The following is a 27,637-nucleotide window of genomic DNA, read 5'->3' on the forward strand; positions in this document are numbered from 1 at the left end:
GCGCGATGGTAAGGGGCGGAGTTGAGGCGGGAGAAATCAGACTGTGACCTCTGATTGGCGGGAAAATGCATCGGAGTTTATCCCGCCTTACGATTGGCCCTATGTTGGCACATGCGCAGTCGAAACAGGAAGCGTTCTACTAAAGGTGGAATAGGGTTGGGCGATGAGGGAATAATCCATCCCCCAGCCTTGAGTCACCGGACTGGCCTGCCGCAAAGGTGCCTGGGAAATGGAGTTCCCAGGCAGGCACAGCCCACAGGCAGTCGGGAAGTCGGCAAAGGCTGCGCGGGCGCAGTCCGCCTGGCGAGAGGATGCGCGCGCAGCGCCTCCCGCCCTAGCGGAAGTTTCCGCAGGGCAACTGAGAAGGTGAGTCCCAGTTCCCCTGGAGGGTCAAGAGAGTGTGGCTGCAAATATCTGTCTGCCCACTCAGCTCGCCAAATCCAGAGGTGAGGGGAAGACGAGGCGGAGTAGGGGCCTAGTCACTGTTCGGTCGTGGTGCCTGTGACGTCAGCGCGACCCTTTGTGGGAGACTGAGCCCTCGGGAGCGGGGATCGCGGGTCAGAATGAGAGAATCTTCTGGCCTCCGAGATAACCTGTCAGCTGGAGCTGTCCGGTCTTGGTGGTGGGCGTGGATACAACGGAGACGGGCAAAGCTAATGGAGAGTGTGACGGAAGCCCCGCCTTGGTACTATGTCATCCGTGGTCCCTCCGGAGGGCGGGGCCGAGGCAAATCATTTCACTGTTATTCCTCCTGCCCTAAGGTGGAGTCTAGCCATTAGCTCTTTTGCTGTGCTGCGTTTCAGGACCTGCCAGGAGGAATACAGTACTTAACACACTCCATATGTTCAGTAAATATTGAACAAGTCAATAAAGAAAATGTATGAATGAATGATAAAGACCGACTTGAGTGTTGGAGCCTTGGTTTTGAGTCCTGAGCTAGCCAGATGACATTAAAATGGTGACTTCCAGCCCTCGGATTCTTTTCTTCTATACATATTTATTGAGAGTTTACTATAGCTCTTTCCTCGTGTGACTTTTTAAAGTTACTTGCTTATTTGTTTATTAAGCTTGTATTCCCGCACTAGAATGAGCTTTGTCAGGTCAGGAGCTGTTGATTTCCTTTGCTGCTGTAGGAGTTCAGTGAATAATTGAATAAATGAATGAACATAGCATGTGTTGGTTGCGTAGCCAATTCTCAATAAACATCAATCATCATTTTTTACTCCCATGTACAGCAAGCCTGAGTCAGCCTCTCCACGTTTATTCATTTACAGGACACAGTTAAGATGGAGTTTCCAGCCCAGTGAATCTGAGGGCCAGATCGTGATCCCATAAAGGTACCATCCCCTCGGGCACATGCCTCCCCACCAGCAGCCTGTTCCTGCTCCATCTCTTGTGTGTTGCTTCTCTCAGACTTCATTCCCAGGAGGAAAGTTATCATGGGCATGGCAGTGGTTTCAAGGGCAGACACTGGAGTTTCATGAGTCTGCCCCAAGAGGAACTAGAGAGATCTGAGAGGCTCAGAGCTTAAGATATAGAAAGAGAAAAGGGAGGAATAGAAATATTAACAAATGGAAGATGATAACCAGTAACATAAAGGACTTTCCTGTTCTTTGCAGTTGATAAAAATGTATTCCATTTATGCCTTCAACCATTTTCAAATGTGAGCAGGCTCAGTTGTGTCTGACTCTTTGCAATCCCATGGATTTCAACCTGCCACGCTCCTCTGTCCATGGAATTTTCCAGGCAAGAATGCTGGAGCAGGTTACCATTTCCTCCAGGGATACTCCCGACTCTAGGAACAAACCCACATCTCATGCATCTCCTGCATTGGCAGGCAAATTCTTTACCACTGAGCCACCCAGGAAGCCACTCTGTCAAATAGGAACTGTTAAAAGCCCCATTTCACCATTGAGAAGACTGAGGCACAGAGAGGGTAAGTAACATGTCCAGCAAAGAGCACATCTGGAATTCAAATCCAGGCAGCCTGGGCCTAAAGCCTGGGACTGTAAGGACTCCCCTTTTTGCAATTGCAACAGAGACCAGCCTTTAAAGTGAATAAAGGAAAATGTTTTAATTGGATTGAGCCAGGCACAGAAGGATAAATACGCCATGATCCCACATATATGTGGAATCTAAAAAGAAGTGTCAAACTCATGATAACAGAGTGGAATAACAGAAGCTGTGGGGGAAAAGGGATATTGATCAGAGGGTGCAGACTTCCTACTGTAAGATGATTAAGTTCTGGAGACCTAATGTATAACGTGGAAACTATGGTAAGTAATAATGTGGGTGTATACTTGAAATTTGCCGAGAGAGTATATCTCAAGTTTCCTCACCCCACACACACACACACACACACACAGGTTGGAATTATGAGAGGTGGTGGATATGTGAGTTCGTTTTATTATGGTAATTGTTTCATAATGTATACTGTTAACCACAATCTCAGAAATGGGGACCAGGTTAAAATAGGCATTTATTTGAGGTTTGTTAGGACTGCAGCCCAGGAGACCCAGATGCAAGAAGCACTTGAGAACCTCCTAATAAATGCATCAGGACTTCCCTGGTGGTCAAGTGGTTAAGAGTTCACCTTCCAGTGTAGGGGGTGCAGGTTCAGTTCCTTATTGGGGAACTAAGATCCCATGTGCCTGGCTGCCAAAAAACACAAAATGTAAAAGAGAATGTTGTGAAAAATTCAATAAACACTTTTATTTTTAAAAGGTATACATATATTCGTGTTTTGATAAAATAAAAAGAAGCAACTCGAATTGTGTTCTGTTGGACTACAAGTGGAGGAGGCTGCTAAAGGCAAAAACTGCAAGGCCACAGTTAGTTACATGAGTTGTTTATCAAGAATTACAATTGGAGCTGGCAAGAAGTAAGGGTGCTTGTTAAGCAAGAATTAGTTGGGATCCAAAGTGGGTGTTTGGTTACAGGGGAAATAACCCTGACACACAAGATGCCAGGTAACAGATGTTTCAAAACACTGTGTCCTTGGGTTAGGCAGCAGTCACAGAAAGTTCGAGTTCTCACAGATCCTCAGTGACCACCCAGTTTTGGTTTTTTATGCCTGAACTATGATCACTGTTTTAATCTCAGTTTGTCATATATGCTGCTGCTAAGTCGCTTCAATCGTGTCCGGCTCTGTGCAGCCCCATGGATGGCAGCCCACCAGGCTCCCCTATCCTTGGGATTCTCCAGGCAAGAACACTGGAGTGGGTTGTCAGTTCCTTCTCCAATGCATGAAAGTGAGAAGAGAAAGTGAAGTCGCTCAGTCGTGTCCGACTCTTCGAGACCCCATGGACTGCAGCCTACTAGGCTCCTCCATCCATGGGATTTTCCAGGCAAGAGTACTGGAGTGGGGTGCCATTGCCTTCTCCGTGTCATATATATATATATATATATATGCTTCTCTGATAGCTCAGCGGGTCAAAATTTGCGTGTCAGTGCAGGAGACCCAAGAGACACAGGTTCAGTCCCTGGGGTGGGTGGGTTCAATCCCTGGGTGGGGAAGATCCCCTGGAGGAGGAGATGGCAACCCACTCCAGTATTCTTGCCTGGGAAATCCCATGGGGAGAGGAGCCTGGCGGGCTGCAGTCTGTGGACTCACAAAGAGTTGGACACAACTGAGCACAGACAGGCATATACTTATACACACAAGTTTTACACTTTAAATATAGACAGTTGTTGTTTGTCAAAGATAAATAAAAGTAATGAAAAAAAACCTTTGTCTTGCAAGGGTAAATGAAGTCAAGAGCAAAAGTTTATTTTGACTTTGATTTTGATATCCCAGCTAATAACCAGGACTGTACACTAAGAACAAATGAAATAATTTTGCTTTTTTTCCTTTTGCTGTTTAAAATATATTCATTGAAAGTGCCTGTTGTACTGTTATCCCTGTTGAATTTCTCTACTTCTGTTATGAACTAGTTTCATCCTGCTCTCATGACCTGAGTTGTGTCCCACGAAAATTCGTTCATGGAAACCCTCAACCTGAGTATTTCAGAATGTGTCCATATTTGTAAATAGGGCCTTTAAAGTGGTAATTAAAATGAGGTCTTTAGGGTGGGCCTGCTGTGGGCTAAATGTTTGTGTCCTCCCAAAGTTCATATGTTGAAATGCCCAATGTGATGGTTTTAGGAAGTGGGGCCTTTGGGAGGGAGGGAGGGAGGTAGGTCATGAAGGTGGAAAGTGAAAGTGAAGTCGCTCAGTCATGTCTGACTCTTTGGGACCCATGTACTCTAGCCTACCACGCTCCTCTGTCCATGGGATTTTCCAAGCAAGAGTACTGGAGTGGATTGCCATTTCCTTCTCCAGAGGATCTTCGCACCCCAGGAATCGAACCTGGGTCTCCCGCATTGTAGGCAGACGCTTTACCGTCTGAGCCACCAGGAAGTCCTGGTGAAGGTGGAGCTCTCATAAATGGAATTAATGCCCTTATAAGAGACCCAGAGAGCTGCCCAGCCCCTTCCTGCATATAAGGACACAGGGTGAAGTTGTCAGTCTGTAGCCCAGGAGAGGGCCTTTATCAGGACCCAACCACAGTGGTGCCTTGATGTTGGGCTTCCCAGTCTCTAGAACTGTGAGAAGTAAGTTTCTATTGTCTGTAAGCCACCCAGGCTATGGGCTTTTTTGTTTTGTTTAGTTTTGTTGGCAGTGTTGGGTCTTAGCTGAGGTGTGCAGATTCTCTAGTTGTGACTCACAGGCTCACTAGTTGCAGTGCTCAAGCTTAGTTGCTCCATGGCATGTGGGATCTTAGTTCCGCAACCAGGGATCAAACCCACGTCCCCTTCATTGCAAGGCAGATTCTTAACCACTGGACCACCAGGGAAATCCCATGTCTGCAATATTTATTATATTTATTACTATTATATCATTATAATATTGATTATAGCCATTTAAACAGACTAAGGCCCTAATCCAATATGATCGGTGTCCTTATAAGAGGAGGAGGTTAGATTGCAGACAGAGGGACAAGCACGTGAGGACAAAGTGAGAAGGTGGCCATCAGCACGCCAAGGAGAGAGGCCTCCAAAGAAACCAAATGCTGACACCTTGATGTCAGGCTTCTGGCCTCCAAAGCTGTGAGAAAATACATTCCTGTCGTCTTAAACCATCTAGTCTGTGGGAGTGAGCTGTGGCTGCCCAAGCTAGTGAATATACCTGCTGTGTCCTCATTTGTCACAAGCTCTGTGTGTGATTTTGGCTTTGGTTTTTGTTTAAAGTATTAGGAAATACTCAAGAAATACACAAGGCTTAGAGGGTATCATAGTGAACATCCATTATCTGACTAAGTCAGGATGTGGTGGGCTATGCTGCAGTAACGAATAAACCCTGAAATCCTGGTGGTTTGTATAAGGAAAGTTTATTTGCCAATCATGGGCTTGCAGTGTGGACCAGGCAGCTGCCCTTCATCTCGTGCCTCTGCCTCCTGAGGGCCATCCCTGCAGAGGACGGCTGGCAGAGGAGCTACTGGGGCCCCTAACTACCTTGGCCAGAAAATGACTTCTGCTCACACCCCATTGGCCAGAACTAGTCATGTGGCCCCAATCTCACTGTAAGAAACCCTGGGAATTGCAGGGGGAGTATGTGGCTATCTGGTGAGCACTAACCGTTCCTCCCATCCCCATCACGTGGTTCAAGAGATGAGCATCACAATTACAATTGAAGACCCTCAATGCTTCCATGATTGGGGCAGTTCTCCTGCCCAACTTCTGCTGACCTCAAGGCATTCCTGTACCTTTTGTGAGCTCTCTAGTTTCACTCTGCGTTTGTTCTGCTTTGTACCTGCCCTGGGCCCTTAGGGAGAGACTGGACATGGGGCAGGAACTCATTTTAGAAGTGGCCGTTTTGTGGGAATTCCCTGGTGGTCCAATTGTTATGATTCTGTGCTTCCACTGCAGGGAGCCCCAGTCAGGGAACTAAGATCCAGCATGCCACAGGGTGTGGCCAGAAAAAAAAAAAAGGCTACTTTCTGAGGGTATTCCAGGTATGATAACTTTTCTTCCTTCTGCATTCTTGTCACCGAGGAACTCAGGTGACTACTCAACAGCAATAGATTAAGTTTTTCAGCTTCCTGTCCCCCCCGCCATTCTGTTTTCTAGCATGATCTGTCCAGACTGTGGCAAAGGTATTGAAGCAACGTTCAAGTTCTGCCCCTACTGCGGAAAACCTTCGCCTACAGAGAAACATGAGGGGTCCCAGTCCTTTGTCAAACCGTTTACATCATCCTCCCAAGGTAAGAACCGGGCCTTTGTGCTTCTCCCTGGAGGAGGGGTGATGTGTGTATGTGCGTGCATCTAGGAAGACCACAGACGCCTTTGCAGCCTGCCTGACCCCGCGTGGATACTAAAGCCCAGAGCTCAGGCTCACTCTCTCTACTCAGTCTGTCTCTACTCAGGTATCTTTAGCAGACTCACAGCTCTAAACTTGACATTGACTCATTTCTGTCTCCGGCTTGGACTCCTCCCCTGAAATCTATATCCATATAAATCAGACTGCCTGCTTGACATCTATTGGATGTCCCATACATGTCTCCACGTGCCCAGAACCAACCTTTTGATAGGCCTGTTGCCCCGTCTGCCCCTTCCAGAGACTTCCCCATCAAGGTAACAGCAACTCAGTTTGTCCAGTTTCTCAGACCTTAGAGTCATCCTCAAGTTCTCTTTCTCTCCCACCCCACAACTGCAACCCTCCAGCAGATCTCGTCAGCTCTCCCTTTAAAAATCGCTGCTGAATCAGACTACTTCCTCCCACCACCCTGGTCCATCTCACCCACACCAGTATTGTCGTAGAAGCTTTCTTACCCCTGCTGTCCCTGCTTCTCCATCACCTGTGGTTCTCTTCAAGTGGCAGTCCAAAGGATCCTACTAAAACAAAGTCAGGGGACTTTCCTGCTGCTCCATTTCTTTCTCCAGAGGCTCTTCCCAACCCAGGGACCGAACCTGCGTCTCCTGCACTTCAGACAGTCTCCTGCATCACAGGCAGATTCTTTACTGACTGAGCCACCAGGGAAGCCCTAAATATATTCTTTTACTCATTTATATTACTGTTCAGCTTTGAGCTCTGTAAGGATAGGAGTTTTATCCTGGTTTTTAAGCTCTGTTGATTGTAACCTATTGTTTGCATAGCACCCAGGACCATGCCTGGCACAGATTTGGGTGCAGAGAAATCTTATTGATAATGAAGGAACAAAAACTAGTTAGAATTGATTAGGCAGAATTTTAAAGAACCAAATAAAATCTGTGATAATAAAAATAAATATCGGGACTTCCTGGTGGTCCAGTGGCTAAGACTCTGTGTTCCCAACGCAGGGAGCCTAGGTTCGATCCCTGGTCAGGGAACTAGATCCCACATCTTGCAACTAAGACCCAGCACAACCAAATAAATAACATCATGGCAATCAGAAACTCGTAGTATGCTTTAAGCTGTGGCCTAGACACAGCTTAAGGGAGAATAGTGAATTGGAAGATAGATCTGAAGAGATTATATAAAGGATACCACACAGTGCTCGAGGGTATGAAAGGGGTTCAGACCCATGAAGAAAAGAATAACTAAAAGGAAGAGTGTGCTTAGATTATTCAGGTAAAAGAAGTAGAACTTGGCTGTGAGGGTCAAAGGGAAGTGAGTGGTTGAATATGATCTCAGGGTTTCTGGTCTAATGGTTCCTGGAAAGGACCTTTGTAACTGCAGTCTGCATTCGGTCTGCCTCTCTAGGCTCAAGGAGAAAGACGAACACCAGTTCTGAAACACCTTCCAAGAAAGTGAAATGGTCCAGCTGTGCTGCCTCCCCCTCCCTAACCCTCCCCTCAGAAGGCAAGAGTTCTGGATCTGAAGACACCTTGAGTACCAGTGGGAAACCCAAAGGTGAGAGTTTTACTCAACCTGGCCTGACTCTTGGTGGGGGGAGAGGAGGGTCATCTGCCAGTGGGGCACCGTGCCTCTGCTCAGGCCTGCCTCCCCCTTGCTGGACCCTCCTCCCAGCATCCTCCCCCGCCGCCCTGCCTACAGGCTGCCCTTGCAGTCCATCTCTCCATGGCCGGAGCTGACCTCTCCCCTCTCTCCTCACAGCTCCCTACCATCCCCATGGCTGCCTTTCCTTTATTCTGACCATCCTCCTGCAGGGCACCTGAGCAGTTCCCCAGCTCCCCGTAGCAGCCCTCAGACGACCAGACAAAGCCCTCAGACCCTGAAGCGAAGCCGGATGACCGCCTTGCTGGAGGCTTTGCCAGTGGGGACGGTGCTGACAGACAAGAGTGGGCAGCACTGGAAGTTGAGATGCCTGCAGACCAGGGATGACCAGGGCATTCTCTATGAAGGTACACTCTGCACAGGCGGGCAGGTGCTGGGCTGGGTGGGCCGTCCTGGAGCCCAGGCAGAGGGGAGAGAACCCCTTTCTGAGAACAGAAATGAAAGTGTATCCCAGCAGCAGACCTGCCTCAAGGCAGCTTTCTTGTAGATTTGGGACTGCAGCCATAGTTGCCTGCAGCATAGGCGCCTGTAGCTACCGGGCAGGTAGAGTAAGTACCAGCAGGAGGCTGGGAGTCAGGCGACTGGGATTGGTGGGAACTGTGGCTAACCAGAGAGCTTGTGCCCTGTTTAGAGGCCGCTACTGACCTCACACGGGAGTGCAAGCGCAGTGTGGCCAGGAGATAAGGGCACTGATGACTGTTCTGTCTGCCCCGCAGAGACAGGATGGATGCATGCATGCTGAGTCGCTTCAGTTGTGTCTGATTCTTTGCGACCCTATGGAATGTAGCCCACCAACCTCCTCTGTCCATGGGATTCTCCAGGCAAGAATACTGGAGTGGGTTGCCATGCCCTCCTCCAGGGGGTCTTCCCAACCCAGGGATTGAACCTGCATCTCTTATGTCTCCTGCACTGGCAGGCGGATTCTGTACCACTAGCGCCACCTGAGAAGCCCATCTCTGCCACCAGAGATAGGATGGACCCTGCCCCCTAACGTTGGTGCTTGCGTTAGGAGATATGAGGTGAGGGGCAGGGAACAGCTCTACAAGAACAAGGAAGAGCACCCAGCACAGGTTTTTATTGTGGTTAAGAGATAAGGCGGGGGTGAGGAGTCTGTACATGAGCCAGAGCTTCGTGTGGTTTGAATCTCCACCATCAGCAAAAGAGGGAGCTCCAGGCTTCCTTATCAGCAGGAGGGGAAGAAGCAGGGCCAAGCTTAAAAACTGTCAGTAGGTAAACAAACCCCCATGGACAGAGGAGCCTGGTGCACTGCAGTCCATTGGAGAAGGAAATGGCAACCCACTCCAGTGTTCTTGCCTGGAGAATCCCAGGGATAGGGGAGCCTGGTAGGCTGCCGTCTATGGGGTCACACAGAGTCGGACACGACTCAAGTGACTTAGCAGCAGCAGCAGTAGCAGGTAAACAAAAAAATGCAGTCAGACACCTTGTTTCAATGAAGAAAAAAATAACTGCGCTGGAAATATTAGTCTTAATCAACCTGACATTTACTGCATTCATACTCCAGACCCAGACCCTGTCTAAGTAAGCACTTTATGTGGTTTTGTGAGATTTTTTTTTTTGCCTTTTTAAAAATTGAGATAAAATTCATATAACATAAAATTCACCACTTTAAAGTCTGCAATTTAGTGGGTTGCAGCAGATTCACGATGGTGTGCAACCATCACCACCATCTAGTTCCAGAATATTTCTGTCACCCCAAAAGGAAACCCTGTACCTCTAACAGTCACTCTCATCCCCTGGCAGCGACTAATCTACTTTACGTCTCTGTGGATTTGCCTGTTCCGGACAGTTTGGGCAGATGAAGTGATACACTGTGTGGCCTTTCGCGTCTGGCTTCTTCCCCTCGGCACGATGTTTTCAAGGTCCATCCCGCACCGTTGCCTTTGTCAGAACTGCCTTCTGTTTTATGGCTGAATAAGATGTGTCTGTTTCACATCTGGTTCTATTTATCGGTTGGTTTTAACTGTGTCCGCTTTAGGCCGTGATGAATAATGCTGCTGTGAACATGTGTGTGTATAGGTTTTCACATGGACATCTGTTTGCTTCATGTTAATCAGTTTAATTCTCACAACAGCTTCACGATGTCAGTATGGTCATCATCCCTATTTTCTTGATGAGGAAAATGAAACCCAGAGGTGTTAATGACTAGCCCTGGCTCCAGAGAGCTTCCAGGTTTTCAGGAACAGCCAGAAATGTGGATTCTGAGAGGAGACCTTGGACTTGGAAGTGCCAGGCAGACACTCGTGCAGGCAGTTCTGAGCCTCAGGTTGGTTGTGCTGCCGTAGAGCTTGGGTGTTGGAGACAGACCCAGGTAGGGCCATGACTCGGCTCTCGTGCACCCAGTGAGCCTGGGCAAGCAGCTGTCCCTCAGCGTCCCCACTGGAAAACTGAGAGCCGACCCACATCTCCTGCCTTGGCCAGCAGGGTCTTTACCCACTAGTGCCACCTGGAAAGCCCTTGGTTACACTGGGGCCCCCTGGATCCTCTGGGACAACCCCACAGCACAAGGCCCTTAATTTACTCACACCTGCAAAGTGTGTGGTTCTAGAACCTCCACTTGCCGCCCCTTAACACACCCGTGTGTTCCTCCCAGCAGCATGCCTGAGCCTTTCCCTGGTCCTCAGTTTCAGATGCTCTGGGGGGAATGGTTGCCTCTCTTTTCCATAGGTTCCCCCCGGGGTCCCTTAGAGCTCATTTTAAGTATGCTGTTTACCCTCTTATAAACTAGGCCAGGGTTTCTCAGCCTTGGCACCCTTGGCGTTCATTGTGGGGACTGTCCTGTGCACAATAGGGTGTTTAGCAGCATCTTTGGCCTTTACCCACCAGCTGCCAGGAGCACCAGTCCCCTGTCCCCGTCATGACAACCGGAACTGTTCCCAGACATTGCCAGATGCCCACTGGGGGGCAGAACCGCCCACTGTTGAGAACCACTGAGTCAGGCTGTCCCTCCAAAGATGGAGGGATCGTCAGCTAGTAATCCTCAGGTGGAATCACTCTTCTTTAAAAAAAACACAGACGCACACATTTGTTTATTTACTTGGGCTTCCCTGGTGGCTATCGGTAAAGAACCTGCCTGCGATGCAGGAGACATGGATTTAATCCCTGGGTCGGGCAGATCCCTGGAGAAGGGAATGGCTGCCCACTCCGGCATTCTTGCCTGGTGAACTCCATGGACAAAGGAGCCTGGCAGGCTACAGTCCATGGGGTTGCAGAGTCAGACACGACTGAGCGACTTTCACTCACTCACTTACTTGGCTGCATCGGGTCTTAGTCCTGGCACACGGGCTTAGTTGCCCCATGACATATGGAATCCCAGTTCCCCACCCAGGTATCGAACCCGCGTCCCCTGCATTGGAAGACGGATTCCCAACCCGGCTCACCTGCAAAATGGAGAGCTTTAATATTGACCTCACAGGGTTGTCGTTGGAGAGTTAAACAAGTAGAACAATGCGCAAACAGCAAACAGCGTATGAATGCTTCCTGTTGGCATTCTGGTTTGTTTTTTTGTTTTTGTTTTGGGGGGGTGGGGATTGGGGTTTTTGGCAACGCTGAGAGGCTTGCAAGATCTTAGTTCTGCAACCAAGGATTGAATCCAGGCCCTCACAGTGGAGGTACTAAGTCCTAGCCACTGGACCACCAGGGAATTCTGTTATTGTGGTTATGATGGATGCCAGCATGGCATTCTTGCTCCAAGTTCAAGGTCACCTGTCTCTTGGTGGTCGGAAGCTGCCACCTGCCTGCCTGCCACACTCTTGTCTGCCTTTGGCACATGTGGGGACCTTCCATACATCCATCGGGTTTGCATGCACCAGGGGTCTCCCAGGTCACAGCATCTGGAGCGCCAGGGGTTTACATCCAGGCTCTCCAGGGGCCTCGGCCACGTCCATCGCCCTTCCTGGGTGTCTGCTGGCTCCTGTCTGTAATGGGAGTTTCCCAGCTGGCTCTCCAGCTGTCAGCGGGAGGGACAGTTAGAAGAGTGGAGGAGAAAAGCCCTTTATAATCTGCACAGAAATGCAGGGAAATTGTATTTAAATTGCCAGCCGCCCTACCTGCTTCTGAGTGTCGGGCGTCTAGGATAACGCTTTCATCGAGTGATAGATTGAGTGGTGCTTACCCTCAGACCTCGAGGTGACTCTGTGAGACAGATCCTGCTATTATGCCTACGAGGTGCCCTGGCCACTTCCTGGTTGTCCCTCGAAGATTCCCCCCAGCCCCCTCCTCACAGGTGGGGAGGACCCCCTTTCCCCCTCAAACCAGCACCTTCCTAAGTTTCCCTCCTAAAGGTTGAGCTCAGGTCACCTTCGGCCTTGGCTCAGTAAGCACTGGTTCCTGCCTTGCTCCAGCCAGAGCTTCTTGTGGGCAAGCATGGCTTCTTAGTCACTTTACCACCTCCCTGCCCTTTATCTCAGTGTCTTAGACGACACCAGCCTGGGTGGCTAGGAAGGGTGGGGAAGAAAAGAAAAAAGGAAGTATGACTCAGAGGGCTGGCTGGGACCCTGGGCGATAGTTCAGTTCACAAACTCTAGAATGAGCTGTGTCTCAGCCAAGGCCACTCTGCCCCTTACCAGCTGTGGGCGCTCAGCTGATTATATTTTAAAAGCTGCCACGTATTGAGTGCTCCCGGTGTGCCCAGAGTGGTGCCAGGCTCTGAGGCTGGGAAGAGGGTCACTGAGTGGCTCATATGAAGGGTGAAGCTGGGACTTCCTTGGTGGCCCAGTGGCTAAGACTCCCAATGCAGGGGGCCCGGGTTCAATCCCTGGTCGGAGAACTAGATCCCACGTGCTGCAGCTAAGAGCTGGCATAGCCAAATAAAAAAATAAACATTAAAAAAAGAAGGTGCCGCTGAGGGATTCCCTGGCGGTCCAGTGGTTAGGACTCTGCATTCTCACTGCTGAGGGCCCAGGTTCAGTTCCTGGTCAGGGAACTAAGATCTCACAAGCCATGCAGCACAGCCAGGAAAAAAAAAAGAGTGAAGCCGGCTGTGATTCCTTCTCACTTGTGCCACTGTTGTCCTGCCCTCTGAACCATTGCCTCTGCTCTCTGGGATGAGCTTCATCACTCCTGCTTTACTGATGTGGAGCAGAGAGGCCCAAAAGGGGTTAGCCTCTGTGACACCTAGTCACACAGAGTTGACGGGGGGTCCTGGGCTTGAACCCAGATCTGCCTGGCACAGAGCCTCCCGTGCCACATGGCCTCTCTAAGCTTCAGCTCTCTGGTCTCATCCGTGAAGTGGGAACATGGAACAGTTCTCAGAGCTTTCTGAGATGCTCTTCCCTGGTTGTAATCCTCAGATTTGTCTCAGATAAAATTTTCCTTTTCTTTCGTTTTTTAAAAACAAGAGTGAACTTCCTGGTGGTCCACTGGTTAAAACCGCTTCCAGTGCATGGGACATGGGTTCTATCCCTGGAACTAAGATCACACATACCGCAGAGCAGCTGAGCCTGCATACTGAAACTAAGACCCAATGCAGCCTATATATATATTTAATATAGCTAACAACAATCACCATAATTATATGGTAGTAGAAAGACTCTGGTTTGATCCCTGGGTCAGAAAGATCCCCTGGAGGAGGAAATGGCAACTCACTCCAGTATCCTTGCCTAAAAAACCCCATGGACAGAGGAGCCTGGCAGCCACAGTCCATGGGGTCGCAGAAAAGTCTGACGTGACTGAGCCCACAAGACCTTCTCTGGGCTGTCAGGAGCCTTAAAGCAAACAATGTGTGCCAGGACAGGAGACTTTGCAGGGTCTGACATTAAGTGGAAAGGGCAGAGCTCTAAGAATGTTTAGAGGAAGTGCCCCAGGGGGAGATCGACACCTAAAGATGCTAAGGGAAGGAAGTGGGTGAGGCAGCCGGAGAAAGGGGATGGGGGCGGATGGGACTCAGCTGGAGCTCTGGGCTTTGGAGCAGAAGTGGTCCTTCAGCATGGTTCTGTGCTAGGCCACCACCGCTGGGCCTTCCTATCCCCTGCCATCAGCCTTTGCATATGGGCCGCCCTGGGACTTGGAGCTCAGGGGATCCCTGAGGGGCTGAAGGCTGCTGCAGGGGCCCTCCCACAAGGGGAGGGAGCTTATATAGTGGTCAAAGACAGGAATAATGAATAGTGTCCCCTGACCTAAAAAGGAACCTTGAGATTTAAAAAAGAGAAAAACGAAGTGGAGGGACTTTCCTATTGGTCCAGTGGTTAAGATAGCCACCTTCCAATGCCTGGGATGCGGGTTCGATCCCTGGTCTGGGAACTAAGAACCCACGTGCCACGGGGCAGCTAAGCCCACAACTTCTGAGCCCACACACCACAGCTAGAGAGTCGGAGTGCGGCAACTGAGACCGAACACAGCCAAAAAAAAAAAAAAAAACAAGGAACATAAAGTAGTTATGAAGATTATCGTAACTTACATACGGATAGGATTTAGTGGTCAGCAATCTGGAAGCATTTGCAAGTGCACTCTGTTTTGCCAGCGGGTGCAGAGGGAATTAAAGGGGACGAAGCTAAAGGTAGAGTCTGACTACTGAGGGAGAAGCATGTCTAGGCCAACAGGAACCAGGGGGTTCCTCCCCCAGGGATCTCATGACCATTATTCCTCATGAACCATCTGTGTCAGCAGAAGGTGTTCTTCCAGTTTTCAGAGGAAGGAAAGAATTAATGAGTAACGCAGCTGGTTTGGGTACACTCCTCATAAGCAAAAGCTCAGTGGCTAAGAAAGGGGAGCGGGCAGAAGAGTGGGCCTAAGATGGCGCTGATGGAGTCAGTGTGATTCAGCCACACACCCATATATGCAGACACATGCATACAGCGGCTGAGTCAGAGGCTTCAGGATCACCCCCCAGGCTCAGGGATTCGCTAGGGGAACCCACAAGTGTGCACAGCTGTGTATTAGAGAGAGAAAGAGGTAGAAAGAAAGAAGCTGTTTGAAAATGAGAAGGTTCAGGTCTTGAAAGTTGAGAATGCACTTGACCCCGTGGGAACTCATTAACCACAACTGCTGCTTGTTACTCGGAGGGCAGTGACCCTCATCTTCCCTGCAGATGATAACCTCCCTCATTTTGTCCGTCCACAGCTGAGTCTGACTCCACCACTGGCAGCAAGTCAAGTCCCCAGAAACAAAGATTCTCACTTAAACTAGTGAGTGGGCCCGAGTGGGGTGGGCAGCCTCGAGGGGAGGGGAGGGGAGGGGAGGGCTGGGCTGGACGGGCCAAAGAGCACAGCCTGGGCCAGCAGGGGCCCAGGGGCCTTGGGCGGGGCACATCTTCCTCTGGCCTTGGGCTCTCCGACATGGGGCCCCTCAGAGGCTGCAGTCAGGTCCGTCCCCGAGACCTGACTCGGATGTTGTCTGGCCGTGTGATCTGCACAAGCGCCCAAAACTGGGACAGCTGGTCCAGATGTCCTCCCTTGGATCTAGATGGAGGCCCTGTGAGTGATTTCAAGTGAGGGCTCTGGAGCCAGACTTGCAGATGAGTTATAGCACCTGCTTGCTGAGAGCTTGTTCTGTGCCCAGCCCTGGTTCATAATCAGACCTTTAGGATAGTCACCGTGTTCCCCCATTTAACAGATGAGAAAATAAAATCTTGGTCACTTGCCCAGGGGCACCAGTGGGCAAGTTGCTTTGTTCACTGCTGTATCACCAATACCCAAAAGAATACTAGGCACATAATAGGTACTTTATAGAAAGAATGAATGAATGTCAGAGCTGGGATTTGAATCCAGCTCTCTTTGATCCTGTGCTCTTAAGAACCCAGCTTTACTAGTTGTATTTAATTAAAGTATTTGGGTTGACTGCTTGGGAAAAGTGACCCAATGTTAATAATGGCTTACACAAAAATAATATTTTATTGCTCTTTCACTTAAAAGTCTGGGGCGGTGGCCCAGGGCTGATATGGTGGTTCCATAAACAAGGGGTTAGTTTCCTTCTCTCTTGTTGCTCCAAGACCTTCAACCTGTAATCATCTCATGGGCTGAAATGGCTGCTCCAGCTCCTACCATCTCATCTGCATTCCAGCCAATTGGAACAGGAGAAGAGAAAGGGGAGAGCTTGCCCTAGCCCTTTAAGAGCATAACCTGAAAGTTGCCCATCTTTCTTCTGCTCACATCCCCTGTGGCCAGAACTTGATCGTGTGGCCATTCCTCACTGCAAGGGAGACTGGAAAAATGTGGTGTTTAGCTGAAGGGCCTGTATCTAGGGAAAACTTGTGGATCCTGTCATAAAAGAAAAGGAACCTAGGCAGTTACTCAAAGTCTCTGATACGTGGTCGCATGAAGCAACCTAGGGTGTTGCTGGCATTACCCTGGGATGACCCATGGCCAGTGATGATCTGGGAGCCCTTGCCTATGAGATTCCAGTATGACAGCCTTTTCCCCTCCCCCCCCAACTAGGATGCCAAGGATGGGCGCTTGTTCAACGAACAGAACTTCTTCCAGCGGGCTGCCAAGCCTTTGCAAGGTATTCCTCAGGGAAGTGGGCAAGTGGGGTGAGTTTGGAGGTACCAGCTTGGTCAGAACAACTGGCTTCTCCCTGAAGGTGTGGGAAGGGTGGGGATGAATTTCAAGGCCCAGGTTTGCTCCCATCACCCCTCAGGCCTCAGAGGACAGACAACAGACATGGCCTGAGGCTGGCTCATCGTCCCAGCTCTTGAGAGCCGTGTATTACATTTTCAGAAATACTGTAAGCCAGTTATTAAAACAGCCATCATAAACTAATTGTACCAGAGACTTCCCTGGTAGTCCAGTGGTTAAGACTGCACTCCCAGTGGACGGGGCCCAGGTTCAGTCCCTAGTCAGGAAGCTAGATCCCACAGGCCGCATCTAAGAGTTTGAATGCTGCACTTCAACTCGGAATTCCCATGCCGCAACTAAGACCTGGCGCAGCCAAATAAATAATAATTAATCATATCAATTTACAATCAGGTTAAGAACAAGAGTGGGCTCTCCTGGTGACTCAGTGGTAAAGAATCTGCCTGCCAATGCAGGAGACACAGGTTTGATCCCTGACCCAGGAGGATCCCACATGCTACAGAGCATCTAAGCCCATGCAGCACCACTGCTGAGCCTGTGCTCTAGAGCCCAGAAACCACAACTACTGAAGCCCACACCGTAGAGCCTGTGCTCCACATCAAACAGTAGCCCCAGCTCGCCACAACCAGAGGAAAGACCTCACAGCAATCAGGATCCCACACAGCCAGAGATAAATAAAATGTGAAAAAGAGAGGAGCAAGGGTAATAAACACTCGAAGTTTACCACTTCCTTATTATTTGTCTACATTTTCCATTACCTGTCATCTATAATCTGTGCTTTTTTTTGTCCAGACTGTGTGGCATGTGGGATCTTAGTTCCCTGACCAGGAATTGAACTGGACCCTGGCAGTAAATGCACGGAGCCCTAACCACTGAACCACCAGGGAAGTCCCTATTATCTATACTCTTGAGGTTGCTTCCATTCACTGTATCCGTGTGGTGGAAATACCATATAAGGGCATACTACTGCCTCTCTGCCCAGCTCTTTATCTTCGGTGATACCACATTGGTAGCTTGTAATTGGCTGTACTGGGAAGCATTTACACCACGGAAATCCACAAACACAAATCAGGGCTATTTTTTTCCTGAACAACCAGTTATTAAACTTTCATCAGCACACTGCTCCATCTCTACCATCCAACTGAGATCCTGAAAGGTGGTCAGAAATCTAGTGACACAGTGATCAGTTTAGACTTTTCCCGATCTCATTAGCTCTCTGAGTGAGAACTCATGGGTTACATGGTCACTCTACCCCTTCCACTCACTCCAGATTTGTCAGTGTTTCCTCAAAACCACGTTCACACCCCCCCATGATTCCCCCCCTAGCCCTCACCCACCCACAGAAGCAATGTCTCAACCAGGAGGGAGACCCAGGGTCTGGCCGGGACTCAGGTGCATTCTGCTTCAAGTCTCAGAATGGGCTGTGGTCCACTGTGGGTGTGGGACCAGATGGGCCCTGACCTGTCAGGCCCCTGCCTCCCACAGTGAACAAGTGGAAGAAGCTGTACTCAATCCCCCAGCTGGCCATCCCCACCTGCATCGGTTTCGGCATTCACCAGGACAAGTACAGGTGAGTCACTTCACTTGGCACTCGCTTCGGGCTGCTTCCTGTCTCTCTGTCTCATGCCCAGGCGTGGCTGGGACCCTGGAGCCACTGGCCAGTTAGTCGCTTCCTTCCTCCCCCAGCTTTGAGCCAGACCGATCCCCCACCCATCCAACCCTTCATCTCACCCTGGACTGGGACCTGGTGGTCCCCAGCCACAGTCCCTCCTTGGTGAACTATACTCTGTCCCCGCCCCGGTCCTCTCTCCCACCTCCTGGGACACTCATGTCTTCCAGGTTCTTGGTGCTTCCCATCCTGGGGAGGAGCCTTCAGTCGATCCTGGATGACTTCCCGAAGCACGTGATGTCGGTGAGGTCTGTGTTCCAGATGGCCTGCCGGCTGGTAGGTACTAGAGGGTCTCAGGCTCCCATCCAGGGCATGGTGCCCTGGGTCCTAGTTTATCAGTCTGTTTGCTCTTTGATGCATTCAGCCCACATCTCCCTCCGCTGGGCACTGGGGCAAGTAGGGTGACTGGCACCGCTGAACCCCAGACCAGTAGAACCAGAGCGATAAGTATTGCCATGAGGGATGTTCAGGAGGCTGTGGGAGTTGGAGGAAGGGTCCCAGCCTAAATTGAGGGGTTTGGTTGTGCTTCCTGGTGGAGTTTATTTCTGAGCCAAGAGTGGGGAATAGCCAGGGGCTGGGTAGAGTGGGAGTGGAAATGCATGGGGCGCGCGTTCCAGCCCAAGGAAGTAGCTTAGGCAAAGGCTTGTGGGGGGAGAGCACAGGACATCTGTCATTCGTTCCTTCCTCATCCATCCTTCCATGAAATATTTATCCTGTCCCTGCTGAGTGTCAGACACCGTCCCAGGGCCTGGGAGTGCAGTGCGGGCCAGCACAGACATGGTTTCTATGTCTGCTGGGACATGGTGAGTTTAAGCCACGGTTGCACCAATAGTGAAAAGTGCTCTGGATAGAAGTGACCCCAAGCTGTGACGGAGAAGAGGACCTAACTTAAACTGCTGGAGGAGGGACTTCCCTGGTGGTCCAGTGGCTAAGGCTCCTCCCTCCCAATGCAGGGGGCCCACCCCTGGGTTCAATCCTTGCTCCAGGAACTAGATCCCACATATTGCAACTAAGAGTTCGCATGCCGCAACTAAAGACCCCGCATGCGACAATGAAGATCCCGTTTACCACACGTGAGACCCGGAAGAGCCAAATGCACACATAGTGACTTCCCTGGTAGTACACTGGCTAAGAATCCATCTGCCGGTGCAGGGGACATTTCGATCCTGGTCCGGGAAGATCACAGATGCCGTGCGGGGCAGCTAAGCCCGAGCACCACAGCTACTGAGCCCGCGCCTTAGAGCCTGTGCTCTGCAACAAGAGAAGCCGCCGCAGTGAGAAGCCTGGGCACTGCATCGAGGAGTAGCCCTCGCCTGCCACAAGTAGTGAAAGCCCTCACACAGCAGTGAAGACCCAGGGCAGCCAGAGATAGATAAAAAGAAACGAGAACTGTAAACAAACAGCTAGCGGCATGGGTCCCCAAGGTACGAAACGCAGTGTTTGCCTTGTGATGTGTCAAGGGTGGAAGGCAGGAGCTGCGTTGGTGTGGAGGCTCAGCAGTGACCAGAGGACCCAGGGCCTTGAACACCAAGCTGAGGGGCGGGACTCCTGTCCCAAGGGCACCGGGAACCCACGTGAGGACTGAGGACGGGAGGGGGAGCATCAGCTCTGGGTGTAGAAGGACCCCGTGGGCCACGTGGGGACGGCTGGGGAGGGTGCGGTGGAGGCTGAGTGAGGCGGGCACGAGAGGGGACCAGGCCTGAGGAGGAGCTGGGCCGTGGGGACGGAGTGTCTGTGGAAGCAGCAGAATGGGGCAGGCAGTTAAGCCTTGGAGTCAAGGGGGTTGCAGTCAAGATGCGGCAAGCACCTGGGGGTTCAATATATGCAATTGGAGCTCAGTGGAAAAGTCAGGGCTAGAAATAAAAATACAAAGTGCTCAACTAAATGTATTTCTGCTTCTTTGGACAAATGAGAAAACCTCTTTTGTATATATGAGTGTTGGTTTGTTTTTGTTTTTTTTTTTGGGCAAGGGTCAGTAAGTAACCAACTTTTTCCCCTCCAGAGATTTCAATCAACTAAGAAATAATGAGTTGGTCAAAAAGTTAATTCAGGTTTTCCTGTAGCGGCTTGAGGACAAACTAACTTTTGGCCAACCCAATAGATACAAGAGATCGATGGAAAATGAGATATCAGCTTCAATACTGAATTTTTCAAAATCCTAATGTCTTCTAAGACATTCTTAGGTGTGCTGTCGCGGCGGGCAGCCACATGCTTCACTCGGAATTAGTCAGGCCCTGTCCACCACTGGGGCTTCCCTGGCAGCTCAGTGGGTATAGAGCCCGCCTGCCAGTGCAGGAGACTCAGGAGACACGGGTTCGATCTCTAGTTGGGAAGATCCCTGGAGGAGGGCATGGCAACCCACTCCAGTATTCTTGCCTGGAGAATCCCGTGGACAGAGGAGGCTACAGTCCATGGGGTGGAAAGAGTTGGAAATGACGAAGCAGCTGAGCGCACACACAGGCAATCTACCAGTGTTACCACCCCCACGACAAGCAGGACCTCGTGACCCCAGGCCCAACAGTGGAGTTTCCTTCCAGGGCTTCACATCAGAGCCCCTTTGTGTTATCAGCACTTCTCACAGAAAGGCTTGCTTTCCTCCCCTAGCTGGATGCCCTGGAGTTCCTCCACGAGAATGAGTACGTTCATGGCAACGTGACAGCTGAGAATATCTTTGTGAATCCAGAGAACCTGTGCCAGGTAACTGCCAGATCCTTGCCCTCCCTGGGGGCTCTCTAGGCTCCCGGGCTCGCCTATCTTAAAACCTGCATTTATTTCACAATGCTTATTGCAGACAAAGAATTGCTATCCATCATGTATAAAGTGCTTCTTCGAGTAAATGAGGAGAGATAAGCCACTTAGTAGAAAAATGGACAAAGGATAGGAAAAGTAGTTCATAGAAAAGGAATCCACAGGTCAGTTAAATGTATGAAAAAATGCTCAATCTCCCGCAATTATTATTATATTCTAGTAATCATGGAAATTAAAATACACTACTACTTTTACCTTTCGGGTAGACACAATTAAAAAAAAAAATCTCTTGCTGATAAGGGTGTGAGGATACAGCAATTCTTTACTTATTGGAAGTGTACTTGGGCGAACTTTTTGGAAGGTAATTTCTTATAGCAGTCAAAATTTTAAATGTATATGGATTTTTGTTTTGCGTTTTACAGGATTCACGTTTATTGGTTCAAATACAGTACCTAACATTTGCTAAACATGCATTTCACACTAATTGGTCACCATTTCCACAGGTAGTCAGTGCACAGAAGAGGGCCCCTCCCTTGCCAGTTGTCAGGGTGGGAGGTAGCAGCGGACCTGGGTAGCAGAGCCCGCCAGTGGTCATCTGGTTGTGCAAGGTTGATGGAGCGAACTGCATAAGTTTTTGGATCTACCGGTTCCTCTGTGAGGAATTTATCCATTCCATGTTTTCAAAGATATATTACAGGGACTTCCCTGGTAGTCCAGTGGTTCAGAATCCGCCTTCCAATGCAGGGGACACAGGTTCAGTCCCTGGTCAGGGAGCAGAGATCACACATGCCTCAGGACAACTGAGCCCATGCACCACAACAAGAGAGAAGCCCCAAACGAAAGACCCCTCATACTGCGAAGAGGATCCCGAGAGCCGCAGCTAAGACCTGATGCAGCCAAAAATTAGGAAGAAAAAGATACACTTACAAAGTGTTCCTGACAACACTGATTCTGACAGTAAAATGAGAAAACCTCAATATATACTCCTGATAGCATATTGATTAGTATTTAAAGTAAATCATAATTACTCTTTCTAATGCTAGACACCAAACTTAACATGCCTTAAGCAAAAAAAAAAAGGGGGGGAGTTAGTTTAAAAACAGGGAGGTACAGTTTATTGCTCCTTGGAGTGAAAAAATCCAGGACTTCACTGGCTTCAGGCATGGCTGATTCTAAAAATTCAGACCCTGTCATTAGGAAACTGGATCTTCCATCTCTGGGCTCTTCTTGTGTTTGCATTGCTCATTATCAGGCAGTCCCTCTTTGCTATGGGGACAAAATAACCACCAGCAAATGAGGCTTAAATCCCCTCCATTTAGCAGCCCCAGTGGAGATGCATTGGGTGAGCCCCACCTCAATCACTTGGACTGAGAGTTGGAGAGGGGTGGTCTCAGAGAAAAATCCTAGAACCATATTAGGCAAAACCAGAACGTCTCTGTTAGTCCAGTGGTTAAGACCTTGAGCTTCCAATACAGGGGTCATGGGTTTGATCCCTGGTCAGACAACTAAGATCCCACATAGCAGGAGGCCAATAAGAAAAACAAGAAAGAGAACCAACAGAATGTATGTGTGTGTGTATGTGTGTGTGTGTGTGTGTACATAACATATATATATATGTATGTATATATATATATACAGAGAGAGACACTATAAGAATTTGACTCAAATTCAAAAATCTCAGTGTCCCTAGATCTGCAGTTGGCAGGCTGGAGAACAGGAGAGCTAATGGTATGCTTCTAGTCAGAGTCCAAAGGCCTGAAGAAACCTGTGTGAGTTCCAGTCTGAAAGCTGGCAGACTCGAGACGTGAGAAGAGTTGGTATTTCTGTTCAAACCCAAAGGCAGGAAAATGCTGATGTTCAGCTCAAGTGGACAGGCAAGGGGCATTCCCTTTCACTTAAGCTTTTGTGTTCTGTTCTTCAACTGATGAGATGAGGCCCACACACTAGAGAGGGCAGTCTACCACCCATTCCAGTCACACCCTCACAGACATACCCAGATTAACCTTTGGCCACACGTCTAGGCACCGTGTAGCCCAGTCAGGTTGACATATAAAAGTAACCATCACAAACTGTGACCAGAAAAATGTAGGTCTCACATGGACAAAGCCAACAGGTGTCCCCTCTCCATTCAGCAGAATAAGAGGTAGCCGTTGGAAAGTCAGTATGGCTAACTGTGTGTCTGGGGCTAAGCACTTTGTGTTTTAAACTCAGTTAAGCCTCCTGACAACCCTGCAAGGTAAGGACTATGATTATCTTCATTTGACCATTAGAGAAATCAAAGCACAGAGAGTTTCATAATTTCCCCAGAGCTGTATGGGCACTAATGGGCCAAGCTGGCACTGGAGTCTGGTCTGTCTGGCTCTGCAGTTAATACACTATTGAAGTGCAGAAAGCTGTGTGCCCAACAGGAGGTATGGTGCGGTCCCTCTGTGGAAAATTAGAGCATCCTCCTTATCCACATGTGTTTGCTGATTATTTAAAGAAAATGAACATATGAGAAGCTATTAGTGGTTACTTCTGGGAACTGGGACTGAGCAGTGATGGGAATGACTGGTTTGGGTTCTTTCCACATCCTCCTGTACTGTTTGGCATTGGGTTGTTTCAAATTGCACCTAGAGTTGAAATCTCTGACTCCAGAATACAGATTCCTAATCTTCAAACTGTATGGCTTCTCCCCACGTGCACACAGGTGACCCTGGCAGGCTACGGCTTCACCTTCCGCTATTCGCCAGGTGGCAGACACGTGGCCTACACCGAAGGCAGCAGGAGCCCACATGAGGGGAATCTTGAGTTCATTAGCATGGACCTGCACAAGGGATGTGGTAAGAGGCCAGAAAAGGGGTTCAGGAGCTTGGAGACATGCTTCTCAGACAAGGACAGCTCCCGGTTGTCACAGCCATGGACAGCAGGTGGCCACACGCAGGAGTCACACTAAGGCGGGGAGCCATGGTGGGGGTCAGAACCATGGACAGCATCCCTGCGTGTCAGGCGCTGTGGGGCAGCACGGAGGCCAGTGAGCCCTGGACTGCCAGGAAGCCCGGCAGGTCCCCAGGGTCACGTTCAGGACCTATGTGGACTTAGAAGGCGAGAGGGGCCCCGATGTCATCCAGGAGGGGCTGCTGATACGCAGTAGTGAACCATTGACTATCCATCTCTGCAGCACACCAGTGAGGTCTAGACAGAGACCCAGATGTCAGCAGTATCTCAGAAGTTGTCACTTGAAGCCCAGGGACAGGAGTGAGATTATCCTGGGCAAGTGCATGGGAAGAGAAGAGCACACTTTGAGGAGATGCCTTGAGGAGGTCTTGGCCTCTCTCACCAAAACCCCTTGAAACCATGGCCATCCAAGTCCCTGCCCGCATCCTCCCATTACGCTAAGTCCCCCAGGGACGGGATGGTGCGTGTGCCCCCAGCACCAGGTGGCAGAGGGTCCGACACAGTCAGCTTGCAGTGTTTGTCGAATGCTTATGTGAAGTGTTTAAATCATGTGATTCAGGAAGTGAAAGAAAACCAAACCCCGCTGTCTGCTTTGTCTGTCCTTCCCTACCAAGTGAGGCTGACTTCAGTGGCCATCCTTCTAGGCACCTTCATGCCTTGTTACATTTCTCCACTGGACTGTCAAGGGCTGGGACCCAAACTCTAGTCTGGAATTTAGGACTGTGGGAAGGAGGCCTTCCCTGGTTGTCCAGCAGCAAAGACTCTATGCTCCCAATGCAGGGGCCCCAGGTCCATCCCTGGTCAGGGAACTAGATCCCAGATGCTGCAACTGAAGAGTTCACATGCGGCAATGAAGATCGAAGATCCCACGTGCCACAGTTAAAACCCAGTGCGGCTAAACAAATACTAAAAAAGAATGTGGGAAGGGTCTTGTCACCCAAGGCTCTGAGGATTCACGGAACAAATAGGTTCATGAATGAAGGACAAGTAGGTGAGGGAGTGAGCTAGTGAAACCAGGATTGAAGAGATGACCAAGGGAGTGAATGAGTAATTGACTCGTGAAAGAGTGAGAGTAGACAAGTGAAAAGTGGATGAACAGTTGAGAGGCAGTATGTTTGGATGGTTGCATGTGTGAGCACATGCTTGAGTTGGTTAGAGAAAGGATGAGGGTGGGCGTGTCAGAACGTCTGCCTGAGTGGCCACGTTCCTTCCCTCCCTCCCCAGGGCCCTCCCGCCGCAGTGACCTCCAGACCCTGGGCTACTGTTTGCTGAAGTGGCTCTATGGGACCCTGCCATGGACAAACTGCCTTCCCAACACCGAGGAGATCATGAAGCTGAAACAGAAGTGAGTCTAGGGGTCAGCAGAGCCCAGTGCTGGTCCAGCATCCCTGCAGGTGGGGCAGAAGCTCAGAACCCAAGAGGGGACAGAAAAGGAGGAGGCAGCCTCTGGCCTCTGCAGTTCTCAGGCAGTGCTCTACGTCCGTTCCAGCGGGCCAGAGCGTGGGCTCTGGAGCCACACTGCCTGGGGTCAGACTCCGGCCCCACCACTGCAGGCTGTTGGGTGGGCAGCCTACCCTCCACAAGCGTCAGTGTCCTCCAGTGTTAGGGATCCTATTAGCGCCCACCTCAAGGTGGAAGGATTTGAGGGAGTTGGGTGCACAGCACTCAGCACAGAGCCTGGCCCGTAGAAAATGCTCACGGTGTGCAGGACACCATGATTCATTCACTCCCACAGGGACACACGGGCAACCTGAGCAGTTAGGCCTGGGCTTTGCCTCAGTATCTGGCAACACGGGCCTCTGGTGTCCACACTTCCCTCTCTTCTGCGTGTGAAGATCTTGCTAGTTCTGTTTTAGATGTTCAGCACCAAGGACAGTGGGATAAAACCAAAAGTGTTTGGGTGGTGTGGTTCAGCACCAAGGACAGAGGGAAGTGGGGGTACAGGGGGTGTGGGTGGGTGCGCGGTTCAGCACCAAGGACAGAGGGGCTGTTGGCTGTAAAGGGAGGTGCTGCTGAGTATGTGGACAGTGGACAGCTAGACTCAGGGTAGTTCTGCAGGTCCAGAGCTCGGGATTCAAGCTGTGGTGTAGGCTTGGGGCAGGAGAGCTACCCCAAGAGGAGCCATTCAGGAAATGGTGGAGTATCACATCTGATGTGCAAACTTGAAGTTCAAACAGAGACTCAGACTTCAGCAGTGTCTCAGGAGCTGTCTGCAGAAGCCCTGGGAGAGTGGAAAGAGAGAAAACTCTCCAGTGAACAGCATCGAGTCTGTGTGTCTTCTCAGTTCCGAGCATGCTGTGTCGATGGTTCGTGTTGAGCCTCTCATTTTGTCCCCTTTATTATCCCATCTTCCTTTACTCAACCATGGGTACCCACTCATACATACTGAATATATACGTGTTCTACTGATATGCTTGCTTAAATGTACTTGTATCTTTAAAATTGCATGACGGTCGTGGCACTGTATCTGACTTGCATAAATGTTACTCTGCTTCGAATCTCACTCGTTTCTGGCTTTCTTCACTCAACACTTCCAGTTTAACCCGTTACATGCGCGTCGAGTTTACTGCTTCTGACTATTGCTTTTAAATAAGGTATAGGCACATCTGTGTCCTTAAACGACAGTTTATATTTTTTTCTTAAACATGTGATGAGTGCGTTTGACTTGCATAAATGGTCTTGTATTCTAAGTCTCATTCTCCTTCTTTCACTTAATGCTTCATTTCTTTAACTTTTTACATTGCTAAAGAAGCTCAGTGCTTCTCCTCAAGTAATTTTAGATGTAGCTGTGTCCTTGAAAACTACGTTGTGTTTGATACATGCCAATCGAACACTCACCCGTATGTGTGTGTTCCGTTGGCATCAGTGGTACCCCGCCCCAGATCTCATCCTCCGTCATGTTTCAGCTTAGTCGTCACTCCCCAGGGAGCCCTTCCCTCACCCCCACCGCATCGGGTCTCCTGCTTATTCACTTCCAAGGAAGGGACACCTGTCACATTGGCCTGCCCGTAACGACCTGTTCACGGCTAACATTGCTGTATGCTTTTCTGCCCCGGGCAGAGCACCCACCGCTTCCCTGTGTCCACTCTGAGGCAAGTGCTCTCCCGATCTGAAGCACGGAGATATTAGGTGATCAGCCTGGGTCACACAGCTGATGAGAGGTGCTCCCAGGCCCTTTGACTCCAGAGGAGGCCCTTTCACCCGGAAGCTGGTACCTCCCAAGTTTGAGAGGCTCATCACAGCGTATCAGTGGCGTTTGGATGCAGCCACCCCCCACTCATCAGATACTCACTGAGCACTTCCCTGCACTAGGCTCTTCTAGGGCCTGGGGATACAGAATAGCTAAGACAGACACCCCTGCCCTCAAGGAACTCACATTCTAATGGGAGAGGCTATGAACAGATAGTGAAACACAAAGCATGTCAGAGGTCAGAGGGCGGGGCAGTCAGCTCAGAGCCCTGGGCATCCACCAGTGGCACTGGCAGGGTGTGGGCATGCCTGCTCTTTTAGATTTAAAGGCCAGGGCAGGTCTCGTGGCAATGGTGACAGGTGAAGCGACTCTAGAAGGTGAGTGAGGAGGTCCCACCTGGGTGCTAATACGCCCTAACATCTCTGCAGAAGGGGGAAAAAGAGAGCAGCCCTCAGCAACCAGGCTTCTGCAGGCAACCTCTGCATTGGAAGGCAGCCTCAGTACCTGCCGTAACACAAGCCCGTTGCCCTGTTTTCTTTTCTTTTTGCACTTATTTTCTAGTTTTCCAGTTATTTTGTGTTTTCTACAGTG

The 27,637-nt window shown here is 50.0% G+C and overlaps 1 protein-coding gene and 2 non-coding genes across 11 annotated transcripts in view; all 3 read left to right on the top strand.

The window, feature by feature from the left end:
* Nucleotides 1–262: 262 nt before the first annotated feature.
* VRK3 (VRK serine/threonine kinase 3) overlaps nt 263–27,637 on the top strand; it is a 34,511-nt gene continuing 7,136 nt past the window's right edge. Inside the window, exons 1-13 of one of the 9 annotated variants that reach the window (XM_040252126.1) lie at nt 263–366; nt 1,275–1,337; nt 5,907–5,992; nt 6,108–6,241; nt 7,720–7,869; nt 8,127–8,321; nt 15,052–15,116; nt 16,365–16,431; nt 17,988–18,072; nt 18,342–18,447; nt 20,776–20,868; nt 23,609–23,741; nt 25,081–25,201. In XM_040252126.1, the coding sequence (XP_040108060.1) occupies nt 6,109–6,241; nt 7,720–7,869; nt 8,127–8,321; nt 15,052–15,116; nt 16,365–16,431; nt 17,988–18,072; nt 18,342–18,447; nt 20,776–20,868; nt 23,609–23,741; nt 25,081–25,201 (1,148 nt within the window). In that variant the 5' untranslated portion in view covers nt 263–366; nt 1,275–1,337; nt 5,907–5,992; nt 6,108. Of the gene's footprint in view, nt 447–1,274; nt 1,338–5,906; nt 5,993–6,107; nt 6,242–7,719; nt 7,870–8,126; nt 8,322–15,051; nt 15,117–16,364; nt 16,432–17,987; nt 18,073–18,341; nt 18,448–20,775; nt 20,869–23,608; nt 23,742–25,080; nt 25,202–26,024; nt 26,355–27,637 lie in introns of those variants that run through there. The other 8 variants (XM_040252132.1, XM_040252124.1, XM_040252130.1 and 5 more) reach the window with 8 other exon arrangements.
* On the top strand, nt 7,274–7,346 carry TRNAG-CCC. The gene has a single exon. It is a non-coding gene; the product is annotated as a tRNA-Gly (tRNA).
* On the top strand, nt 12,844–12,916 carry TRNAE-CUC. The gene has a single exon. It is a non-coding gene; the product is annotated as a tRNA-Glu (tRNA).

This window comes from Oryx dammah, unplaced genomic scaffold (genome assembly GCF_014754425.2).
Source record: "Oryx dammah isolate SB20612 unplaced genomic scaffold, SCBI_Odam_1.1 HiC_scaffold_13, whole genome shotgun sequence".
Classification (NCBI taxonomy): domain Eukaryota; kingdom Metazoa; phylum Chordata; class Mammalia; order Artiodactyla; family Bovidae; genus Oryx; species Oryx dammah.